Here is a 21,618-nt window from a genome sequence, read left to right as displayed (position 1 = left end):
TTCTTCCACCAGAGGATGTCCACTTAGCACCAGAAATGACCTATGAAATGTGGATGGTTATTCAAAGGTCCAGGACAAGGAACTCTGAAGGACAAGGACCTGTCAATTGTTACCTCAGTGTTTCAAGACTAACATGGTCATTGTATTGCAAATGTTTCCAACAAAATTGGAAGCACAGCTTTAGGTCGACCTGCTCCTCTCAGTTGGCCAAGTTTTTGTTTGTGTCAAGGTGCCTACCTTGATGCAGCACCAATGCAGTAGCAGAAGTAACAAGCATTAGTGGAGCTACCAGTGATGTACTGAAGGAACATTTATGTGACAGGTTTACTTTCACTGTGATTATAAGCTTGTCAATAGCACTGCTGTTCTTATGACCTCCTTGAGTTTGATAGCCAAACTAGCTTAAGGCTCCATTCACACAAACATTTGCCCAACAGAAGGTGTTGCGTTGGTGGGGATGTGTTGTTTTATCTACATGTAGTGGTGAGCCAACGAAATACAATCTGGAAAGTCCAGCTGGAGGAATGAATTTTTGTTTTAAATCTTATTAGATGCCAAAACACAGCAAAGTGTCAGGACTGTACAACTCTGGAAAGTTATGCCAGCATCTCTCCCGTGTTTGGTTGTGACAGTCTCAACTGAAATAGCAGAAGTACAGCGTTTATGTTTCAAACGATCCATCAGGAATGTGAGTTTGAGTGTACATGTTTGGCCAATGCAACATTTTACTGGATGATGTGATGTTGCATTGCAGACAACATTGAACTGATGTGTTCAACTTTTGTTTTTCACAAAATGCTGCTTTGTTTTGGCATGGTTATGTATGACCGTGCACTTCCCTCATTCAAATGAATGAGAAGGGCTGTGTTTCTTTTTCAGAGTTCACTCTGTGTGAACAACTGCCATAACAGTAAAAAGCTCATTTAAGGCCAGTGGGGTATTTAGACAGTAACACAATTTACATGAATACATACAAGATGTCCATCCATAATCCTGAATTGGTTGTTTATTTGTGTGAGAAAATATGATGAAGTGGGTCTTACTGTAGTTAGAACACCACATACAGCACTACTAAGCCACAAAGTTGATTGAAATGGTGAAAATCTTTATTAAGGACAAGAGAAAACAAACACGACTCATGGATTTTTGTCAGCTTGGTGCCATTTGTCACTGACACTTGGGGTATATGCTTCTCGTAGCCATCTTTAATAGTCTGACATTTAAAGGCCGTTACTCTCAGCCTCCCTCTCCTCTGTTTCACAGACAGGCATGCACATGCAGTAGCACATATCCATATGCGTCAACATACAAATGTGCTCACACACAAATAACTCAAAGATTTAACTTATTTCACACTGCAGAAGAGTTTGTTGCATACTCGGTGCAGCATGTTCAGTTTTAAGTCAGACTCTTTATTAATGGTTTATGTGTGTGTGTGTGTGTGTGTGTGTGTGTGTGTGTGTGTGTGTGTGTAACAGAAATGTGAGTTCCGCAGGTGAGGAGGCCCGGAGGAGGATGAGGGAGTGCGAGGGGCTGACAGATGCTCTGCTGTATGTCATCCAGACCGCTCTAGGGAGCAGTGAGATTGACAGCAAGGTAACTCATACACACACAAATATGCACATACATAAGCCATCCAGAATACTATGCACAAAACTCCTGTAGCCTCTAGCTCTAGCTCATGCAAATACAGAATCACCTGAGCAATATGGTACATAGCAAATAGCAGCTGTTGACAGCAAATTGATGTACTTAATTTGCTGAAATATAAACAAATATAGGCACAAAAAAAAGGGCTGATGTTGCAGGCCACAGGCTCAAAGAATCCATGGCAACAAACCTCCTGTTTCTTGTAAATGTTCAGGTTTTATCAGGTTATTTAAGTGATGTTTATTGCAATACTATCCAAAAGAGTTGCAAACATCACAGCACAGCATAACTAACATAAACAATCTTGACAGCAGCGTAACTCATTTGACTGGCAAATAATAATTTGGTGTCAGAGGAGGGCGGGACATCTGTGTATTTGTATTCCAAATGGAGTAGATTTACTGAGTGATGTTGTTTTGTTTAAAGTTTGTACCACACATCCATGATTGTACATAGGCCTACAGTGTTCTGTGAAACTTGAGGTGAGCTAATGGTAGCTCACAAGACTGGTGTTGGCCCCTGCTGCACACTGTAAAAAATGAAAGTCGGTTAAATTGTTTTTTTTTTACCGACATCATTTATCATATACATGATTTCTTAGTCAAATTTTCTACTGACAAAGGTTTAGATCACTAATCAATAAACAATATCTTGAAACAAATACAGTTAAGTACAGCTAGGCAATACAACTGTGAGCATATTTCAAAATTTTCAGTAACAAGCAAAAAACTAATACATGTAAAAAAAATACAGTACCTCACAAGCCAATCTTGTCATTTTTTGCAGTGTACTATACCTTAATACAGTAATACCCAACCTAGATAACTAGTGACACAGAAACAGCGTGTGTCCCTTTATGTGTGAGCCTGCATGCATTTGAATGTGTTTGTGTGCATGTGCTTGTGTAACTGCTTCTAGGGTAACTGTATGCTTGATGTGTAAGAATGTTTAGCTGTGTGAGTGTTGGTGTGTTGAGTGGAGGCTCTTCACAATGAGATGTGAAGCTTTTAATCCACCGAAATCCTTCACAAGATCAAAGTCTGTGACTGTTGACTGCATAACCACTCACAACAATAGGATTAATGTGTGTGAGTGTGCATGCATGTTTGTCTGTCTACACTATGCACACACCATTTGTGGATGTCTGTGAGTGTATATGCTTGGATTTATGCATATGAAGTATATAGAGTCTGCACCTCACAGTGTGTTCTTTTATTTAGTGTGTGCTTGATTGTGTGTCCATGCACATATGTGTCTACTGTATCACTCTAAGTGTGAGTTTGTCTGTGTGCTCACCTGACTGCCATTTGTTCCTTCATCTCTCTCTTTCTCCACACTTCTTACTTTTTCATCACTATCACTCCTTATTTCCTTTCTTCCCCTGCCTCTATCAGACCGTAGAGAACTGTGTGTGCATCCTGAGGAACCTGTCATATCGACTGGCTGCAGAGACATCTCACAGCCAGCAGGGGGGGTCGGAGGAGCTGGACGGTCTGTTATGTGACACCGGTGGGAAGGACGCAGAGAGTTCTGGATGCTGGGGCAAGAAAAAGAAGAAAAAGAAGGGACATGACCAGGTGAGAAAACAGGGTGCATCCCGAGTTTCTTATGTGCATCCACATTTCCCTCACTGGTATCTTTTCCTTGTGTCTTAGTCCTGCCCTCGTAAGATGCGAGGAAAAGATGCAATGAAAGAGGAATCAAAGAAACACATTTTTAGAGAGACGAGACATCCTTTCCTCTGATCCTTCATCTGAAGCGTTCGTTCACCAACTGAAATATGATAAAGGGGCGTGTCGGTCCAGGAAAGACTCTCCTTAACAATGGTCTCTTGTATTCTTGCTCATGGCTCCACCAGGCAGCCTCCTGTTAGATGAATATGGCTGGCAGGTTCAGTTTACTAGCTCAGGTGATATTTGAGATTCACTGGGCTTCTTGTTTGGGCAGGGTGTTCAGAAAATACTACAGATCCTTGTAGTTAATAATAATGCTGGAGAATAATCATAAGGTGGATTCATTTCTTCCTAATCCTTCTGAACAAAGGGATTTAAAAGTTTCACACTGTGCAGTATCTTTGTCTCATGTCTCTCTTTCTCCCATATCCCCCCTGTGGAGGTGCATTTGAAAACTTCTGCTGTAAGCAGTCCTCTGAAGAAGATCCAGAAAAGCTAATGAATTGGGTTGGTCTGAGCTGATGGCTGCTGTTGTCTTCATGCTTGTTATAAATTATTTATTTATTTATACTGTGTATCTCCTGAGTTCCCTCACACGTATTCAAGGAGCAATGCCTAGACTGTGGTTTTGAGAGATTCCCAAAATTCAGTATTTGCACTGTATTCTGCAACACTGTAGGCTCAGAAAGATCAGTGGAAAAAGAGTGAATGCAGGTTTGCTGTGAGCAGCATAATTCTAGGAAAAGAATGAAAATTGGACTGAAAACTTTGCATCCCAAGCTGAGTTACCCTGCTTTAGAAACACGCAGGAAGAGGAGGGAAAGATGAGCAAATGTGGAGAAAAAATGAACAAAACCAAACTTGTAGCTATCTTTTGAAAAGTCTTTCATGTGTGCAGTATGTACACAAAAATTGGCTCATGTTGTTTTCTACATGTAGCATATGTCTGTGTAGTGGAAAAAAGCAGCCTTTGGTCACTTTGGTGACCATATTCTCAGAAATAAAAGAAAGCTAAAATGTTTCTGTACATTCAGTCTGAATGTACTCAAACCCCCCATTTACACATACAAACTGAAAGACTGAAAATCAGTTTAGATTGAGTTGAGATCAAATCAGGCTTACCAGTTCTCAGGATTTAAGTGAATCATAGTAATGTAAACTAAATGTGGGTCCCTGATAGTGGCTAGGATTCAGCGCTCTCACTGCTGCGGCCCGGGTTCGATTCTGGGTTGCGTCAGATAAGAAAACAATGCACCAAAACATATCTCTCGGGAAATGAACTTGCATGCAACACAGCACTGTAGGGGCAATGGCAACAAACATCTGCCCAATAAAAGTTGAGCATTTAAATTTACTGTCTAAATACTTAACATGCTTGCAAGCATCAGGGCTCATGAGAGAGCCTGCAATTTTGAGCCCCCCGTGTGTGAACACTATCTTTTTAACAATAAAGGTATCAACAAGCCAGAAAATGGCACCCAGATAGAAAGGTGACAGGAGGACATTAACTCTGTACAGTATAATAATATGTCAGTCATGTACATTGTTGGCTCAGTGTTAACCACTTACTGTACATGGGTCGTAAAGTTGTGACATTTGTTTTCTGTGCTGGATATTTTGGTACTATGCTTTTCTGCAATGCTGATTTTATAAGCAAAACTATGGCAAAGCATATTTGTTGATCTATTTTTTATGATGAAAACGAGACTAAAGTGAATTAAAAATTAACCATAGAAACCAAGAACTAATAGTTTTGGTAATGGACAAAAACTAAATGGTGATGCAAAAGCTGGGCAAATGGACCAATGAATCCAAAGTCCTATTCACTAACATGTATGCACCTACGCACTGTTACATATATTTCCTGATTAGTAAAACCATTTCCTCCTTGACCTGTTGCACGATTATTGATAAGTAACATCTTGTACTGAATATTGCTCTCTCTCAGATGTTACTGGAGATTTATGAACTGAATTTACTTACAATATTTTGAGTCAGTTGTCTTTTATGTTACTATTGTTGTGGAACCTGACCTGAGCCAGTATAAGTCAGGCACACACCAGTGATGATTCCCTTATCTTTTGAAAAAACACTAAAAGTCTCTTCAGTCTATAGCAAGGCATAGGATTTATTGCAAAAGGTCACAAATGGCAATATCTCCGTTTCTGGTTCATGAAGCAGAACAGTTAACAGAGCTCCTGCAGCATCTTTTATTACTCTCTACAAGCACCTGGTGTAGACACGCTCTACCCCGTCTTTCTCTCTTTGACCGCCAGTGCAATAGACACCATTGTATTTGAACCTAAAGAGGTCAGCCTTGATCACCCCTTCAGAAGCCACAAAAATATAAGAAATACGTTTAATAAACATGAGAGTGACATAACAGCTGTAGGTCACATGATGACTGACACTAATAATGAGTAAACAATACTCTCTTCAGAATCTGAATTTACTTTATTGGCCTGGTGTGTCGGACACACGAGAAATTGGACTGTGGTACATCGGCTCTCAATGTGCATGTACATATCCCCATGCAAGGGGCAAGTAAACAGTAAACCAGCATAAGGCTGTGTAGTATAACAAAATAAGCAGTATTAACAAGCAACAAACACAGCAAACAATGCAAAATAAGCAGTATAAACAGGCAGTAAACAATGCAGACAGACAAAGGAATGTTCATTGAAATGAGATAATAGGAATAAAAATAGAGGACTTAAAAATAGAGACCTGTACGGATCTGTATAATCTCTTGATCTTCTTGACACGTGTCTGATTAATATCTCCAGACACCTCCAAACACCATAAACATGTTAAAAACACCATTAAAGCAATAAAAAGTAACATGCAAAGCATCACTGTCATACAAATAGGTCCAACCCATCAAAAGGTGATACACAGACACATTAACCTGTTACAGGATGACATCTTAAAAACAGTAAACATTAAAACAATAAAGGCTCTTTCATTTGTCTCCCTCTCTGAGGTGCAGATTTCCTGAGGTTAGTCAATGTGCCGTATCACTGCTGTGCAGAGTGGCATGGACACTGTGTGTCAGTAGTACCATTTGCATTAACCTTGCAACAGACAAGAACAGTATGCAACAAAGATGGTGATAGCGGTACCCTCGTGCTCAGAAGACATAAAAATTAAAAAGGCATGATAAAAATCCATCCATCCATTATCTATACCGCTTATCCTAATGAGGGTCATGGGGGCCTGGAGCCAATCCCAGCTGACATTGCGAGAGAGCGGTGTACAGCCTGGACAGGTTGCCAGTCCATCACAGGGCTGACATGTAGACAAACAACTACACACACTCACATTCACTCCTACGGGCAATTTATAGTCACCAATCAACCTAAGCTGTTTGTCTTTGGACTGTGGGAGGAAGCTGGAGTACCTGGAGAGAACCCACGCAGACACAGGGAGAACATGAAAACTCCACACAGAAAAGAACCTTCTTGCTGTGAGGCAACAGCACTCATGATAAAAATGATTTATATTTCTCCTATGAAAACTACACTGCAGTGTTGTAAGTAATTTAGTTTTTATCCACTAAAACAAATAGAAATGTTACTACTAAAACTGGACTAAAACTAACATGCATTTAAAACAAAATGAGTGCCAAAATTAACACTTTGTGATGCAACAGTGAGGACTGTGATCAGTTACTTCTGCAGTTTCAACTAAGGGATTAAATTTTTTTATTTATTTTATTATTTTATTTTTTTTTTACCTTCAGTCTGTGTGGTGTCCTGGTAGATTGCTAATCTGTCATTCTACTGTTATCTAAAGGTCTCCCTGTGCTCCTTGATCTCCGTCTCTTCCCTTTTAGTTTCCCTTTAATTTCATAAGAATACATTTTAGGAATTTTAATGATCACATAAAGTTTTTCACTACTCACCAAATGCATCATATAGGAGGAATATTTGCCATTATTTGTTTAATGCTGTGACTCTGCTGGTTGGTATTCCCTGCTAGGGGTCCACACCAGGCTAATTAAACCTAAAGAACATCAGCGTAGATAGGAGATTTATTTAAATTAGATGTTGTCCACCACAACAACATTACATGTACTACAAGGTTTTTACACATCAGGAGATTATATCTTACACTGACTACCTGTGCTCAGACTCAAAACTACTAAGCTGATTTTCTGGATTCCTGGGTTTGTCCATCTGCTGCCAGCATGCAGAGTTTCATACAGTACTGCATTTAGTTATGAGACGAGTGCTCTTTTACTTGAGGAATTGGCAGAAACCAAATAGGTGCCTTGGCGTAAGCTCTAACCTCTTGTCATGCTAATAAGCAATCAGCATCACATTCTGGTTAAGTGGAAGACATCTTTACAACTTCTAGTGAAGCAGTGGGGATTGAAAACCCACCACTTCCGGTGGATCAGAGATGGTGAATTGCTCATTAGCCCTGCATGCTTTTCCCCCCACTCTCTTTCATTTCTAGCAAAGACAGAGAAAGGTAGTAATGAGCCAGGCCTTTATCTTCCATTTGTCAAGCAAAGCCTCAACTAACTTTTTTGTGTATCCAGGCAGAACCAGGGAGATGAGGGATCTTTAAACTAATCCTGGGATCAGAAAATAAAGGGACGAATCATAACCTCTCCATAATAATAATATATAACCCCACCCCCACCCTCTCCTCTATCTGTCTCTCTCCACTCCAGTGCAGCTGTGGGTGATTACCATGAAGTAGCGATTGGGGAGCTTGATGGAAAGAGCGAAACTTCATCAACTGTGGGGTAATTAGAGGAGAGGAGAGGAGGATATGTCAATGAAAGGCGGATATAAAGGGAGAGTAAGGAAACTGATAAAGTGGGAGGGGCTAGAAAAACAAAGAGAGGGCAAAGTGTATGTAATAGAATAGTAACTTCAAAGATAAACAGGGAAACAAAGCAAGACAATCGATTGACTACCATAAAATCAACAAAATGTGATTTTATTTCACTGTAGTGTATTGGCAATATTACAGAGCATAAACAGATGTCATGTGAGATTACGTCATTGCAGATGGAAGGAAGTGTTAGGTATTTTTAGTCAGATTAGAAATTAGTTAGTGTCTAGTTAGACTGTTAAATGCTTAGGCATGCTTATGAGTTTCTACAGGGTACATCTGGTCAAGGATAACTAGAGAGAAGAGTTGATGACTGTCAGCAGACAGGGTGTTTAATATTATTATTATGACGTGTATAACTGTAGCCTTAGCCATAATATGTTCTTATGTTTAATGTCACGACATGTCACTAGAGGTCGTGTGAGAATGTCTTTAGCTACACACCACTTAATCAACAGACACACAAATTGATTTGCGTCATGTTTTGACTAATGCTATGGCCAGCTGCAAAGCTGGTAACAGAGACGTCTCGGTTGACGTTTCTGTGTTTTAGTGCCAAACAAATGTGGACTAATGTTATATAATAGCAACAAGCAAGGAACTATAACCTAACCTACACACATTGCACAGAATAAAATGTACTAGATGACAGATATAACACACAAAGACAATAATGTAAGCTGTTATGTACATGAAAAGAAGCTGGCTGAAAACCTCCTCCACAGGAATCCTAAAGGGGTCAGGATCATGCACTTTATGGTTACATACATCATATTATGCTAAAAGACTGAAGCTAAAATTGCATTTCCCAGGCAAAAAGTCAGTATCATCCCCAGCTGATGACATGGAAATAAAGAAAGAGCATTGTTCTTGTTTTGCAGTATAGAGGTGGTTCATCTCATAATGAGGAAAATGTAATATCACACTGTTCTTCCAGTTAAACATACAGTAGCCACGTTTGGCTGCTTAGTTTACTTAAAAAAGCAAAACCGAAGCTAGCTTTATGAGTAACTGTATTTTCAAAGAGTGTGTTTTTACTTGAATCTTTACCAGATGGGGGCTTTTATGATGAGGACTACGAAGCACGCTTGACAAACAAATACAAGAAAATATCTGTATCAATGTTGCACAATATGGCAAATGTATCCTGCGTAAAATAATTAAGATTTTTAATTGATGATCAGTGATCTACCATTACATGAGACCAAATCAATAAATAAATGTAAAATCAAATCAGAATAAGTTAATTCCAGCTTAATCAGACTCATTAGTTTGCACCACAGAAAACAGTATAATGAGAAGGTGTTATGATCCTATTATCCCAATATGATTCTGTTAAATGTTCATAATAGTAATATTGAGTTATTGGCCAGCCCTAGGCTGCGGTGAATGAACAGCAGTTTGGCACTCATGAGCTTCTGTTATATTTGCATTTAAATGTGCACTGTTCTCTGTGTATCCAAACATAAGGGGAATTTATATAACAAAATATTCCATGTGTAGTCCAGGGAAACAACTAATGATTACTTTTTGATGCAAATTACATTTCTTTTTATAACACACCTACAGTACTCATCAGCTCACTGTAGTAATTGTTACTGCCTCTGCTCTGTGTGAATTATATTGCAGTGTTGCTGAGAAGTCCCGTGCAACATTTACACAGATAATATTAATGTACAGCGTGTGTGTGTCTGTGTTTTCCAGATGCATCTTCAGTGCAGGAGAAAATGTCAAATTTCAATTACATAGAAGATAGAAAAACAAAATATGCAAAGAGATGAATACAAGCTTGTTTATATTCGGCTTATGAATAGTAAATCTCTTTCTCTCCTTTCCGATTGTTGCCTGACGGGACCATGCTGGCACCCTACCACTGTCAAATCTCGCCTCACACAGTATCCAAAATGCTTTTCTATCCTGAATTATGTCTCATCTTCTGCAGTGGGATGGCGTCGGCCCATTTCCAGACTTGGCAGAGCCCCCGAAAGGCATCCAGATGTTATGGCACCCCACTATCGTCAAGCCCTACCTCACACTGCTGTCTGAGTGCTCCAACCCAGACACCCTGGAGGGAGCAGCTGGGGCTCTGCAGAACCTAGCTGCTGGCAGCTGGAAGGTAAGAATCCACTACTGTGGCTCTATCATTGTGATACTGAAGGGCATCTGCAGAAGTGGACTGAAATTTCAGTGGGTGCCAGAAAGAGTTTTGAAAGGGGGAAATCTTGGTGCACTGCAAAATAACAGCCCAAACTGCCCCCGATATTCTGGTCATTGTAAACCTTACCTGCTGGCCCTTCAAAACCTGCTCATGCTTGAGTGTAAGTATTGGATTCACATTGCTTTGAAGTCAATACTTTCATATAATAAGATCGAAAGGTTCAAGTCAAATTAAATGGCATAAATTATACAGGGGACCATCAGAAGATTGCTTTAGATATAAAACGTTTATTATATTTATAATTTTAAACTCATTTTTAATATTTTCAGTTATCTTGAAAAACTGTGATTCATGTAGAAAGGAAGTGAAATGCATCAAGCTTTTGGGAAAATTGTAACAACTATCCTTTTCTTGCAAAATAACTGTCAGACAATTAGACAAATAAAGTTTGTAGTTTGTGTTTCAAGAGCTTTAAGCCACATTATGTGTCCTGCTTCAGCATGTGTGTACACTACATATGCTACATATCAACTAAATTATAGGCAACAATTAAATCATCTCGATGTCCCTTTCAGCTTCAGAAATGCTATGTTAAGTGAACATTATGTTGACAACTTTTTTCAGACTGCTTTCTCAAAGGTGAAAAACAAACTTACCGGATGTTTCTTTATCAAAGTATATTATCCAGAAAGATTTGAAATACTTTTTCTGTTAACCATGCTAGCAGCATAAATTCATGGTTCCCAGAGGATGAATCCAAATGCTTTGGTGACTCCCTGACTTTTCATCTACCGCCATCATTATCTCAGCTTCTTGATGGATTAGTACCAAATTCTGAACACGCTTTCTTGGAACCCATATTCTCACCACTGATTTTTCCAGCAGCACTGCCATCAGTTCACAGTTTTAATATCTAAGAATTTGGTTTGTGACCAAACTACAAAACTAACAACATTCTCATTAATCTCAACTGTAGTTTTTGTTTAGTGCAAGTTAGCAAATGTTAGTATGATAACACAATAACATCATATTTGACAAATACAAACATCGTAGCACTGTCAGTGTGAGCATGTCAGCATGATATTATCATTTAGCTTAAAGCACTACCTAATGACATGCCATTGACTGTATATAAAAGATGGACAAACCCTCAATGACTTCACCCACTGGTTTTCTGAAAAGCAGTTCTGACTCTCAAACTGACTGTCGCCATCTTGGTAGTGCTTCACTCTGCCTGCTACGGCTAATCCAAAAATGGGCAAAGAGGTAGAACTTACTAGACAGTTAGCAGCTACCTGTGGCAGAACCCTCCCACTTGTCACTCAAAGTGATCATGCCCTTAATTACGTATAGCGTTTAGCCTCAATATGTAGTCACAAGAAAAAAATAATGGAATTTTGCAATTTCCTGCTTTTCTGCATACATTGGTCATGAAATGTGATCTGATCTTTACCAAAGTCACAAATATCAACAAACACGATGTTTCTAAGATGATAAAACATGAACAGTCATGATCTTTCATGTCTTTATTGAGCGCATCCATTAAACATACAAAGTGATTTTGAAAAAGTGATGACAACAGTGTTTTAATAACTGGTTGAACCACCTTTGGCAGCAATGCCCTCAAGCAAGCGCTTCCTGTAGCTGTGGATTAGACAGGCACAGCATTTAGGAGCACTTTTGGGCCATTCTTCCTACAGAACTGCAAACAGTGCATTACTTTTTCTTGCAACTGTAGTTTAAACTATCAATCCCTGTACAGTTGCCATGAAAGGCTAAATTAGCTATAGAGACCAAAACCATTTTGTGAATCAGGCTGTAAACATGTTTATTGCTGCTGTAAATTTGAGTATTTTAACATGGGAGTTCATTGGATTGACTTCCTTCTGGAGCCAGCCTCATGTGACCATTTGAGGAACTGCAGATTTTAAAACTTCCACACTGGCTTCATTTCTCAGCCTTGGAGGTTGTGACTTGCATGATATGAAGTGCAGTGGTCTTCAGCAGCTGTGATAATACAGTACATGGTATAAATTTCCAGTATTGCAAAATGTGCCCTGATAATGTAAAGGAAAAGAATAACACACCTCCTCTAACCCCTCCCATCCCTTTGGCATCCCCAGTGGTCAGTGTATATCCGAGCTGCAGTGCGTAAGGAGAAGGGCCTCCCTATCCTTGTGGAGTTGCTGAGGATTGATAATGACCGGGTGGTGTGCGCTGTGGCCACCGCGCTGAGAAACATGGCTCTGGACATCAGAAACAAGGAGCTTATTGGTGAGTTTTTCAGCCAAAAAAGACAAAAAGTAATACAAGGAGTGTAGAACAAAGAACACACAGAAAGTCTGAAAAAAGGTGAGAAATAGTCTGCCACTGGGTTATTGCATAATTTTCAAACAAAATGAGCGTTGCTCAAGCTCTTTCTTTGAGTGTTACATTCTGGATGTAAGTGAAGTGCTTATTTCTCCCTTAAACTGACAACAAGTGTAGTTATCTTGACCCACTTGCAGAATTACTCACTTGCTTTAACACTGAGTAAAATGGACATGTTTAGCAGTAATTTTTTAAAGAGCAGTTAAAATGTCATTTGGGCAGAGGATTACTGCTTTTAGGAATGGCAGTCTGTCAGTGGGTTCGTGGATTTGTCTTTAATAAAAACAATGACTGGGTTCATAATATTTGTCTGTGTTTCTGCAGACAGCATTTTTCTTGAAGCAGATAGTAGTGTTGCTATGACTGATCATCTGATGCTTGATTTTCCTTTGGAGACCAAATGATGTTTTCTGCTTTACTACTGGTCCCCATAGTAACAACAGCCTGCCTCCTTCGACATACTCTGTCTGATGCTTGAGCCACTGAGCTAAGCTATGTGCATATGTGCTTGTGTGTGTAGTCTAAGTAAGTGAATGCAACCATTCATGTGAACAGTGTATGTTGGTTTTAATGTCATTTGTATGTCATGCTGCCACCAGGCATATATGCATATATTGACTATACACACTATAGGCAATACTGATGTATTGTCCTGCCCTCACTTGGGTTGTGTTAACATGATGAAATTGCATTGGAGACACTGCCTGTTTTGTAGATGAGTCCTCAGTGCTTCCAGCAGTAGTGTTCTTTTATTGCTGCAGTTTATTGCTGCAAACTTGACTGAGATATCCAGTTTCACTGTTTGTATGTTTGTAATGATGTACTGTAAACAATGTTAATGCTGTGAATATATGGCAATAGTTAAATTAAGCTGTTTACACAGTTCAATTATATATGATAACTTGCTGTAATAAGCCAATTTACATTGATTATCTAAAGAGAACTGTGTGTGTTTTATTGCTAAAATTTAAAATACAATTTAAAAAAGCTGAAGTGAGAGTTGGTATGTATGAGCTGAAGCAACTGATTTAGCTTTAGCTCAGTAGTGTCCTGCATTCAGCGTTTTTCTTAGACTTTTGTCTGTAAATGCTATTGTTGCATTGTTCACACTAAATATCGTCATTGTGCAACCTGTGTAACAAAACATCTGCTGACTGTCATAAGCAGTTAAAACCATCTTTCACTTGTAGTTGTCAACATAAACACTGTACATCACTGCAATTGCATTTATTATATTTGGTGTTATTTGTATTTTATATAGAGTGTTATTCAGAAGTCTCTGGAGTAGCTGATTCATGCACTAGCTGGATTTTTACAGCAGGGAAACACATGTAGTGTGGATATGAACTGTCAGTAGGTCATGACGTGCCCCCACCCCAATACCCCAGGGTGATGATCCAATCAGAATCAGAGGTAGAGGGCAGAATGGACAAGATTGCCTGTAGCAAAACAGGGTTGTAAAGAGAGATGTAGTCAGTCAGTGTTGAAACACATGGTCATGTTTCCATCACTGCCTGACAGCCACTCAGCCAGCCTGTGTTTTTACTCCCCTGGTAGAAGCTTGGGGGAGGCTCATGTTCCTATTACCTTTTCATATTTGTATTTGTATTTATATATACATCAAATAAAGCTAGCAGGATCATTGTGCACATTTTGAGAAAAAGAACTGATGCAGATCTTTAGGTTTTAGTGACTGATCTTTATCTATCCAGACAGCATTTTTTACTAGCCTTCAGTAGTTCCCAGTGTTATTATATAGCTGTATATCAGCAGAAAGAAGAACTACAATAAAGTAAATATAAAGTTAGTGTATACTATAATTCAAGTGCTACATCCCAAGATGACAACTTTTTCTACTGGAGTTAGTAGAAATTAGATATTAAAACAAGTTTCTTCCTCCTTTGCCTGACTCTGTTGTAAATTTACTCAGACTTTAAAAACAATTCAGCCAGTGTTGTAGGCACTGATGTAAGATTTAAAGTGCTGCCAAAAACACAAAATAGAAATTTTGATCAAAATTAGCAAGACAAAAGCTCACATTATTTTTATTTGATCACAGTGTCTCCACCTGTTTTTCTCCTTTCCCTCTCCAAATCCCTTCTGCTACATTATCTCACTTCTTCCCATTGTAACCACAGGTAAATATGCCATGAGAGACCTGGTGCACCGTTTGCCTGGGGGCAGCAACAACAACAACAGCAGTGGTGGGAGTGTAGGAGGGGGGGGAGGCGCCAACAGCAGCAACCTGGTGGGGAAGACCATGTCAGATGACACCATCACGGCTATCTGCTGCGCGCTGCACGAAGTCATCACTAAGAATATGGAGAACACCAAGGCCCTGAGGGACGCTGGTGGCATTGAGAAACTCATCGGCATTGCTCGCAGCAAAGGAGACAAGTAAGCTGAATGAGAAGATGTTGACAGATGGAAGAGAGGTATAGAAAGAGGATGAGCAGGTTACATGTAGAAATAATTTCCCCTAGGAAAGCATTATTAGAAAGCATTTAGAACATCACATACACATATAAATAGTGATATCAGAAAGAACAGTACTGATAGGTAAAAGACAAGCGCCACAGGTACATTTTGTTATTACATTGTAGTTACAGTTAAATACTAAACATTGCATCATAGTCACTGAAGTCAATCAAAATGGCTGGAAATAATCTGTAATCATTGGCTCTTTATTCATGAATGTTGCTCGTGAGACGCACATTCCTGCATAATGCTAATGAAGCAGGCTAGTGATGTATACGAAGGATACATTTGGTTATTTGCTCATATAAACAAGTAGAAAAAGGTGAAGCATGTTTTTAAAAAAAAAAAGATATTTGGCATTATTATAAGAAGGCTAGTTGGTGGATTAGGCCAAGAGAGTTAAGCTTCTCAAAGTCGATGCAATAAGGAAAGGCTGAAAACTGGCTGCGATGCTGATAGAGTGGAGAAGTCATGCAGCAGAGACAGCAGGAAAAGAGTGAAAGTAGCTTAGAGAAGCTGTGTGCTTGTTTTAGGCTGTGAGTCACCAGTCACAACAATCAGCAGAAAATGAGGTCCAAGAAAGTTTGGCCAGTTATTTACCCGTTGGCTCTCTCTGTCTGTTTACCAGCACACCTACTTTACTTTGCATTTGTTTTATTTGACACAGAGAGGAAACATGAAGAGAAAGCAGGGCTGAGATGCAACTGGGGATCACGGCCATTACTTTGCATTATATCCATTTTAGTTTTTATTTATTTATTTTTGAATGTTTATAATCTATAGGAATTACACTTAGCTATGTTATATTTAGGTTTTTGTCTGTTTATTGTGTGTACTCAGAATATTTTTACTGAAACTAAATAACAGAATGAAATAAATAAATTTACATATTAATGTTTTGAGGTAGCTAACTTTACACCTCATCAAATTGCATGAATTCAACTCGAGTCAAAAGCTGAATCGGCAGGTAATGCGATCTGTTAAACTAGTTAGCTTTGGCTGGACTTTAGCTACCATTTATTCCTTTGATTGGATTTAGTTACTGCCTTAATTAATTGTGTGCAATAACTGAATAAACAGGCAGTGCCAAGATAGTTTTCATTTACAGGAAAAATAAATTAATACATGTAGCTAAGACTGGACCATCTTATCAGCTATCCTTACCTAGCATAGTTGGTTTCACTGCCTAGCTTTTAGCTGTTATAGTTACTGTACACACACATATATATATATAGATAGATTGATAGATATAGATATAGATGAGAGTTGGAAACACAAGAGTCACACCGGCTCGGACGTTGCCCAGGTCAACAAGGTCTGCGTCAGGTGTTGAGGAACCAGGGCAACCTGATGAGAAATGGGCTACTGGAACAAGAGCAAGACATTCATGGACAAGAGATGAGAACAGGGAACTACTGAAATGCTACTATACAAGTAACCCTAGCGATGCCTCGGTGCCTCAGATCAGCAGATCAGCTTCTTCTGGAGGCACCGAGGGCCAGGCGGAAAACTAGGGGGGATAGAGCCTCTGCTGTGGTACGTCCAAACCTATGGAATGCGTTGTCGCTTTATATTAGGCAGGCCCCCTCACTGTCTACTTTTAAGTCTTATCTGAAGACATACTTGAATGAGACTCTGTCTGTAGTGTTAGTGTTTATATTACTGTTTATAGCTTTTTATGTGTGGTTTTTTTATATTTGTATGATATGTTAAGTGCTTTGGTCAGCTGTGCTGTGGTAAAGCGCTATATAAATAAAGTTGAGTTGAGTTGAGTTGAGAGAGAGAGGGGTTACATACGGAGGATGTGGGACTTATGGATACTTTGAAACCCAACAGCTAGACTAACATCGAAATAACTAGTAACTCAGTGTTCTAACATCTGCAAGGAGCACCTGCTATCACAACTAGAGACTGACGAGGTACAACACGAATGCTACGACAAGGGGGAGCCAGGACAACAGGTCAGGAGGGAGATATCATCATCATCATCACCCCCACAATTGGAGATTGATTGATGAGCTTAATACAAGAGTAACTGACCTGAGATTGAAGATCATGGCCAAGATAGACACCTGGAACCTCTGTGGCCGGTTACCAAGACTAAGTGAAGTGCCTTCTGAAAGTCTACTAGAAGATGTGAATGCAGCACTAAGAACAATCCCTACTACGACCATCACTGAGACCAACAAGCTGGTATACACCACAGCAGCCGTGATCCTTGAGATGCTTGGCTATAAGTTCAACCAAGGCCATAAGGAGCAGTACGCTCCATAGAAAAGAAGGCTGGAGACCAAAGTCAAGGCAACATGGAGAGAAGTTAGCAAGCTATCAGAATTGCAGAAAGGCGTGATGAAGAAAGGGGTACCTAAGAAGTACAACACACTGTCCATAGAGACCTTAGAGACTGCCAAGCAAAGAGGTACACCAGAGAAGCTGAAGCCAGGACAATAAACCGAATGCTCTCCACTGAGCCATCCAAAGTGTACTTTCAGTGGCAGTGTAATAACATGAGAGCAGACCCACCAGGGCTGATCATGGAAACTCCTGACAGGCATCATAGCAGCTAAGATGGCTCAATACATGAGCAGCACCCAGAAAGGAATTGGTAGCAACACCAGAGGAGCAAAGCACCAGCTACTGGTTTATAAAGTAGTCACTCGAGACTGCAAGACCAGACATACCAACCTGTGCACTGCCTGGATTGACTACAAGAAAGCCTATGACTCAATGCCTCACACATGGAATGCTTGAAACTGTACTCTAAAGGCCTTCATCAAGAACTCAATGAGAATTGGCTTGAAGTCAACATCAAGTGCAGTATTTACCAAGGAGATGCTCTGTCCCCCTGTATAGGGTTGAACCCCCTCAGCTCAGATCATCACCAAGTGTGGTTACTGACTACAGAATGGACTACAGACGGTTTCGCCCCAAATCTAGCATCCTGAGACTGTACACTAAGCAGAAGGAAGGAGGCCGAGGATTAGTGAGTGTCAGAGCCACTATCCAAGATGAAACAACAAAGATCCATGAATACATCAGAAGATGGCCCAGAGTGATGACATGCTTAGTGAATACCTCAGGCAGCAGAAACCAGAGGAACAAGGGAAGGACGAGCAGGAACCCTCATGGAAGGACAAACCCCTGCACGGTATGTACCACCGTCACATAGAAGAAGTGGCTGATATCAAAAAATCCTACCAGTGGCTGGACAAGGCTGGACTGAAAGACAGCACAGAGGCACTAATCCAACACAGGAATAGGCTCTAAGTACAAGATCAATAGAGGCCAGGGTCTACCATACCAGACAGCACCCCAGGTGCAGGCTGTGCAAAGATGCCCCTGAGACAATCCAGCACATAACAGCGGGGTGCAAGATGCTAGCAGGCAGGACATACATGGAACACCATAACCAAGTGGCTGGCATAGTGTACAGAAACATCTGTGCCGAGTACAGGCTGGAAGTCCCAAAGTCAAAATGGGATGCACCTCCAAAAGTGGTTGAGACTGACCAAGCTAAGATCCTGTGGGACTTCAAGATACAAACTGACAAACTGGTAATGGCCAACCAACCAGACATAGTAGTGGTGGACAAACAGAAGAAGAAGGCCGTAGTGATAGATGTAGCAACCCCAAGTGATAGCAACATCAGGAAGAAGGAACATGAGAAGCTTGAGAAATACCAAGGGCTGAAAGAAGAGCTAGAAAAGATGTGGAAGGTGAAGGCACAGTGCAGTGCTAGGAACAGCTAAGATACTGCGCAGGACCTCGAGCTAGAAGGAAGGAATGAGACCACCCTGAAGTGAGGGGGGGCGAGTGGGGAAATTTTTATATATACATACAAAATGTTTTATTGATCTCCAAGTTGTCAAATTGTCTGATTCACTTCATAACTCAGTTTTTATCACTGTCTGTAGAAGTATTCTGTCTTTGTAAGGCTGTACAATAAAGATAATTTTTGTTAATATTTAAAATGTAATTTTATTGGAGCTGTTTTTAGACATAAAATATAAATCCTTAGATAAACATATTGTGTTTTAAACATTTTCTAGTTCTTCAGAGTACATTTTATGTTCCCCGCTTTGCATCCAAACAATAACATTCACTAAAATGACTTGAAGAAATAAAATTTCTAGCCACTGATAAGTCATATGAGCCAGTTAAACTCACAGCCATTAGTCACTTGAGTCAAACCCTGGAGGATGCAGAATGCAATATTGGCCAATCAATCAATGAACTAAACAATTATACAATTTGGCCAGAGAACAATTTAACTGCCATATTTGAGGAGATAAAGAAGACATTTTCATCTATTTTTCAGTTGTCTTTCCTCTTTGGAGGCTGCAGTGAGTTGGTTTTTTACAGACCAGTTTAGTGTTTCTAGTCTACAGTATCTATTTTTCATTATTGTGCATTGGGATGTGTTTGTACCTCCCAAAAGCACAAAACAAAGAAACAGATAGTCAAGCTTTATACTGTATGTGTTTTTTTCTCTCTCTCTGCTGAATTCCCAGACATAGTCCTAAAGTAGTGAAAGCAGCATCTCAAGTCCTGAACAGCATGTGGCAATACAGAGACCTCCGCAGCCTCTACAAAAAGGTAAAGTCTGCAGGTCTGCAGGTCTGTGTGTGTGTGTGTGTGTGTGTGTGTGTGTGTGTGTGCTGGCTGGACAAACACTGGAAATATCAGTCATGTTGATTTTTCTGTATTACTGAGATGATACCACTGTAAGTCATGTAAATAGTGCACTACTTCCAACACTGTCTCTTTTCCTTCCCTTCCCTTCCCTTCCCTTCCCTTCCCTTTCTTCTTTTCTGTCCCTCAGGATGGCTATTCTCAATACCATTTCATCGGCTCTTCCTCCACAATAGAAAGAGATAGACAGCGACCTTATTCCTCCTCTCGTACTCCATCCATCTCTCCTGTGCGGACCTCGCCTAACAATCGATCAGGTGAGTCTACTTCACCCCCAGCTCCCCTGACTTCCCTTTTGTCCTCCATCACTCTTCCCATCAATACAATCCTCTCAAACAAACACCACTTCAATATTGCTGAAGTCTTCTTTAACCTTCACTCTATGTCAGCTGCCAAGGAAATATTCTGCTGTCAAGTAAAAACCTTGCACCATGTGTATTGAAAATGATTTTCTACCCTTTGCATTGCTGAGAATAGGGTTTGACTGCAATGAGGCTTGAAACTAACTAAAACTAAAACACATATTTTATTTAACCTTATTTAAGTTCTATGTGTGCACATTTTGCTTTGTGCTGCTGTAGCCTTTACATTATTCCGGCAGCACAGGCATAGTAAAACTGTTGGAGATGACATTTTAGATATAAAAGAGATCAACAAGAGATTTACTCCAGAAAAGGATTGAAACATATTTGCTGTTTCAAGCTTTTAGTGTTAGTTTAAATCCATCATCAGATAAGGTGATCATTGTGTTACTCTAAATTTAATTCCCACTATTCTGCTCCCTAACAGACACATCACTAGACAAAACAGAATCTTTATACATAATTTGGAATATAACATTTCTTTGACACCAACTCAGAAACTTGGGTACTTCCATTAGATGTATAAGTGTATAAGTGATATGTTATGTTGTGGCTTATTTCCTTTAATTTTAGTGGAGTTACATGTGTTTGAAAAAGAGCTCCACGTGTACAGTTTTATACCTTGCACAACTGGATAGGTATTCTGAATGTTGCACAAATGAATCCCACTGTTCAAGAGATGTGTATCATAAGCTTTTCTCACTGTGATTTAATAGTCTCTGTGCCAGTAACAGCAGTGGAGAGACAGTGGTTTATATAACTGTGATACTACATGAATTGTTCTGAAAAATCCTATAGGGGTGTTTAGGAGTACCTGATATTTATGCTTTTTTATTATTTTTCTTTCAATGAAACAATATCCATTGTGCCTGGCATATACAAGCCTATGGGTCTGAACCCATTTATTACGCTTCCATATGAAATTGCAAAAGCAATCCATAAAAAATGTGGAATAAGTGGATAGGTTTTGTCACCATGTCCACTGTGGGCACATCCATTACTCATTGCTAGGGGAAAGACACTTTAAAATGAAATATGTGGAGTTATTTCACCATTCAATAAGCTGAAAGTAACAATAGAGCTTTCATGCATGCTTACACCAAGACAAAGGCTGTGAGTGCTTTGATTCTGGCGTCAGCATTTTAACGTCCTCACATAGCATTGCTTACATGCTGATGTTTACCATGTTGACCATGTTAGTTTTACATGTTAACATTTCATCATGATGTGGATTGATCATCTTGAAATCATGATGTCTGAATGGCAAAACCTCTGGTAGTTTTATAAAAAGTCAAAACTGTCAACCACCAGAGCTAGAAGAAAAATTAGAGGATCACTATGTCAGTATACTTTATTCTCTGCGGACCATGAAGGTCTGTACCAAATG

The 21,618-nt window shown here is 39.7% G+C and overlaps 1 protein-coding gene across 8 annotated transcripts in view; it reads left to right on the top strand.

The window, feature by feature from the left end:
• The window catches only part of ctnnd2b (catenin (cadherin-associated protein), delta 2b), a 231,061-nt gene that overhangs the window by 199,206 nt on the left and 10,237 nt on the right, over positions 1-21,618 (top strand). For 5 of the 8 annotated variants that reach the window (XM_020604508.1, XM_020604510.1, XM_020604507.1 and 2 more), the window contains 7 exons: positions 1,479-1,596; positions 3,045-3,227; positions 10,114-10,287; positions 12,453-12,603; positions 14,838-15,096; positions 19,680-19,773; positions 20,000-20,126. In XM_020604508.1, coding sequence (XP_020460164.1) covers positions 1,479-1,596; positions 3,045-3,227; positions 10,114-10,287; positions 12,453-12,603; positions 14,838-15,096; positions 19,680-19,773; positions 20,000-20,126 — 1,106 coding nt within the window. The remainder of the gene's footprint in view (positions 1-1,478; positions 1,597-3,044; positions 3,228-10,113; positions 10,288-12,452; positions 12,604-14,837; positions 15,097-19,679; positions 19,774-19,999; positions 20,127-21,618) is intronic. The other 3 variants (XM_020604514.1, XM_020604511.1, XM_020604509.1) reach the window with 1 other exon arrangement.

The sequence above is a fragment of the Monopterus albus genome, unplaced genomic scaffold, assembly GCF_001952655.1.
Source record: "Monopterus albus unplaced genomic scaffold, M_albus_1.0 scaffold66.1, whole genome shotgun sequence".
Taxonomy (NCBI): domain Eukaryota; kingdom Metazoa; phylum Chordata; class Actinopteri; order Synbranchiformes; family Synbranchidae; genus Monopterus; species Monopterus albus.
Note: the sequence above shows the minus strand (reverse complement) of the source record. Positions and strands in the feature narration are given on the sequence as shown.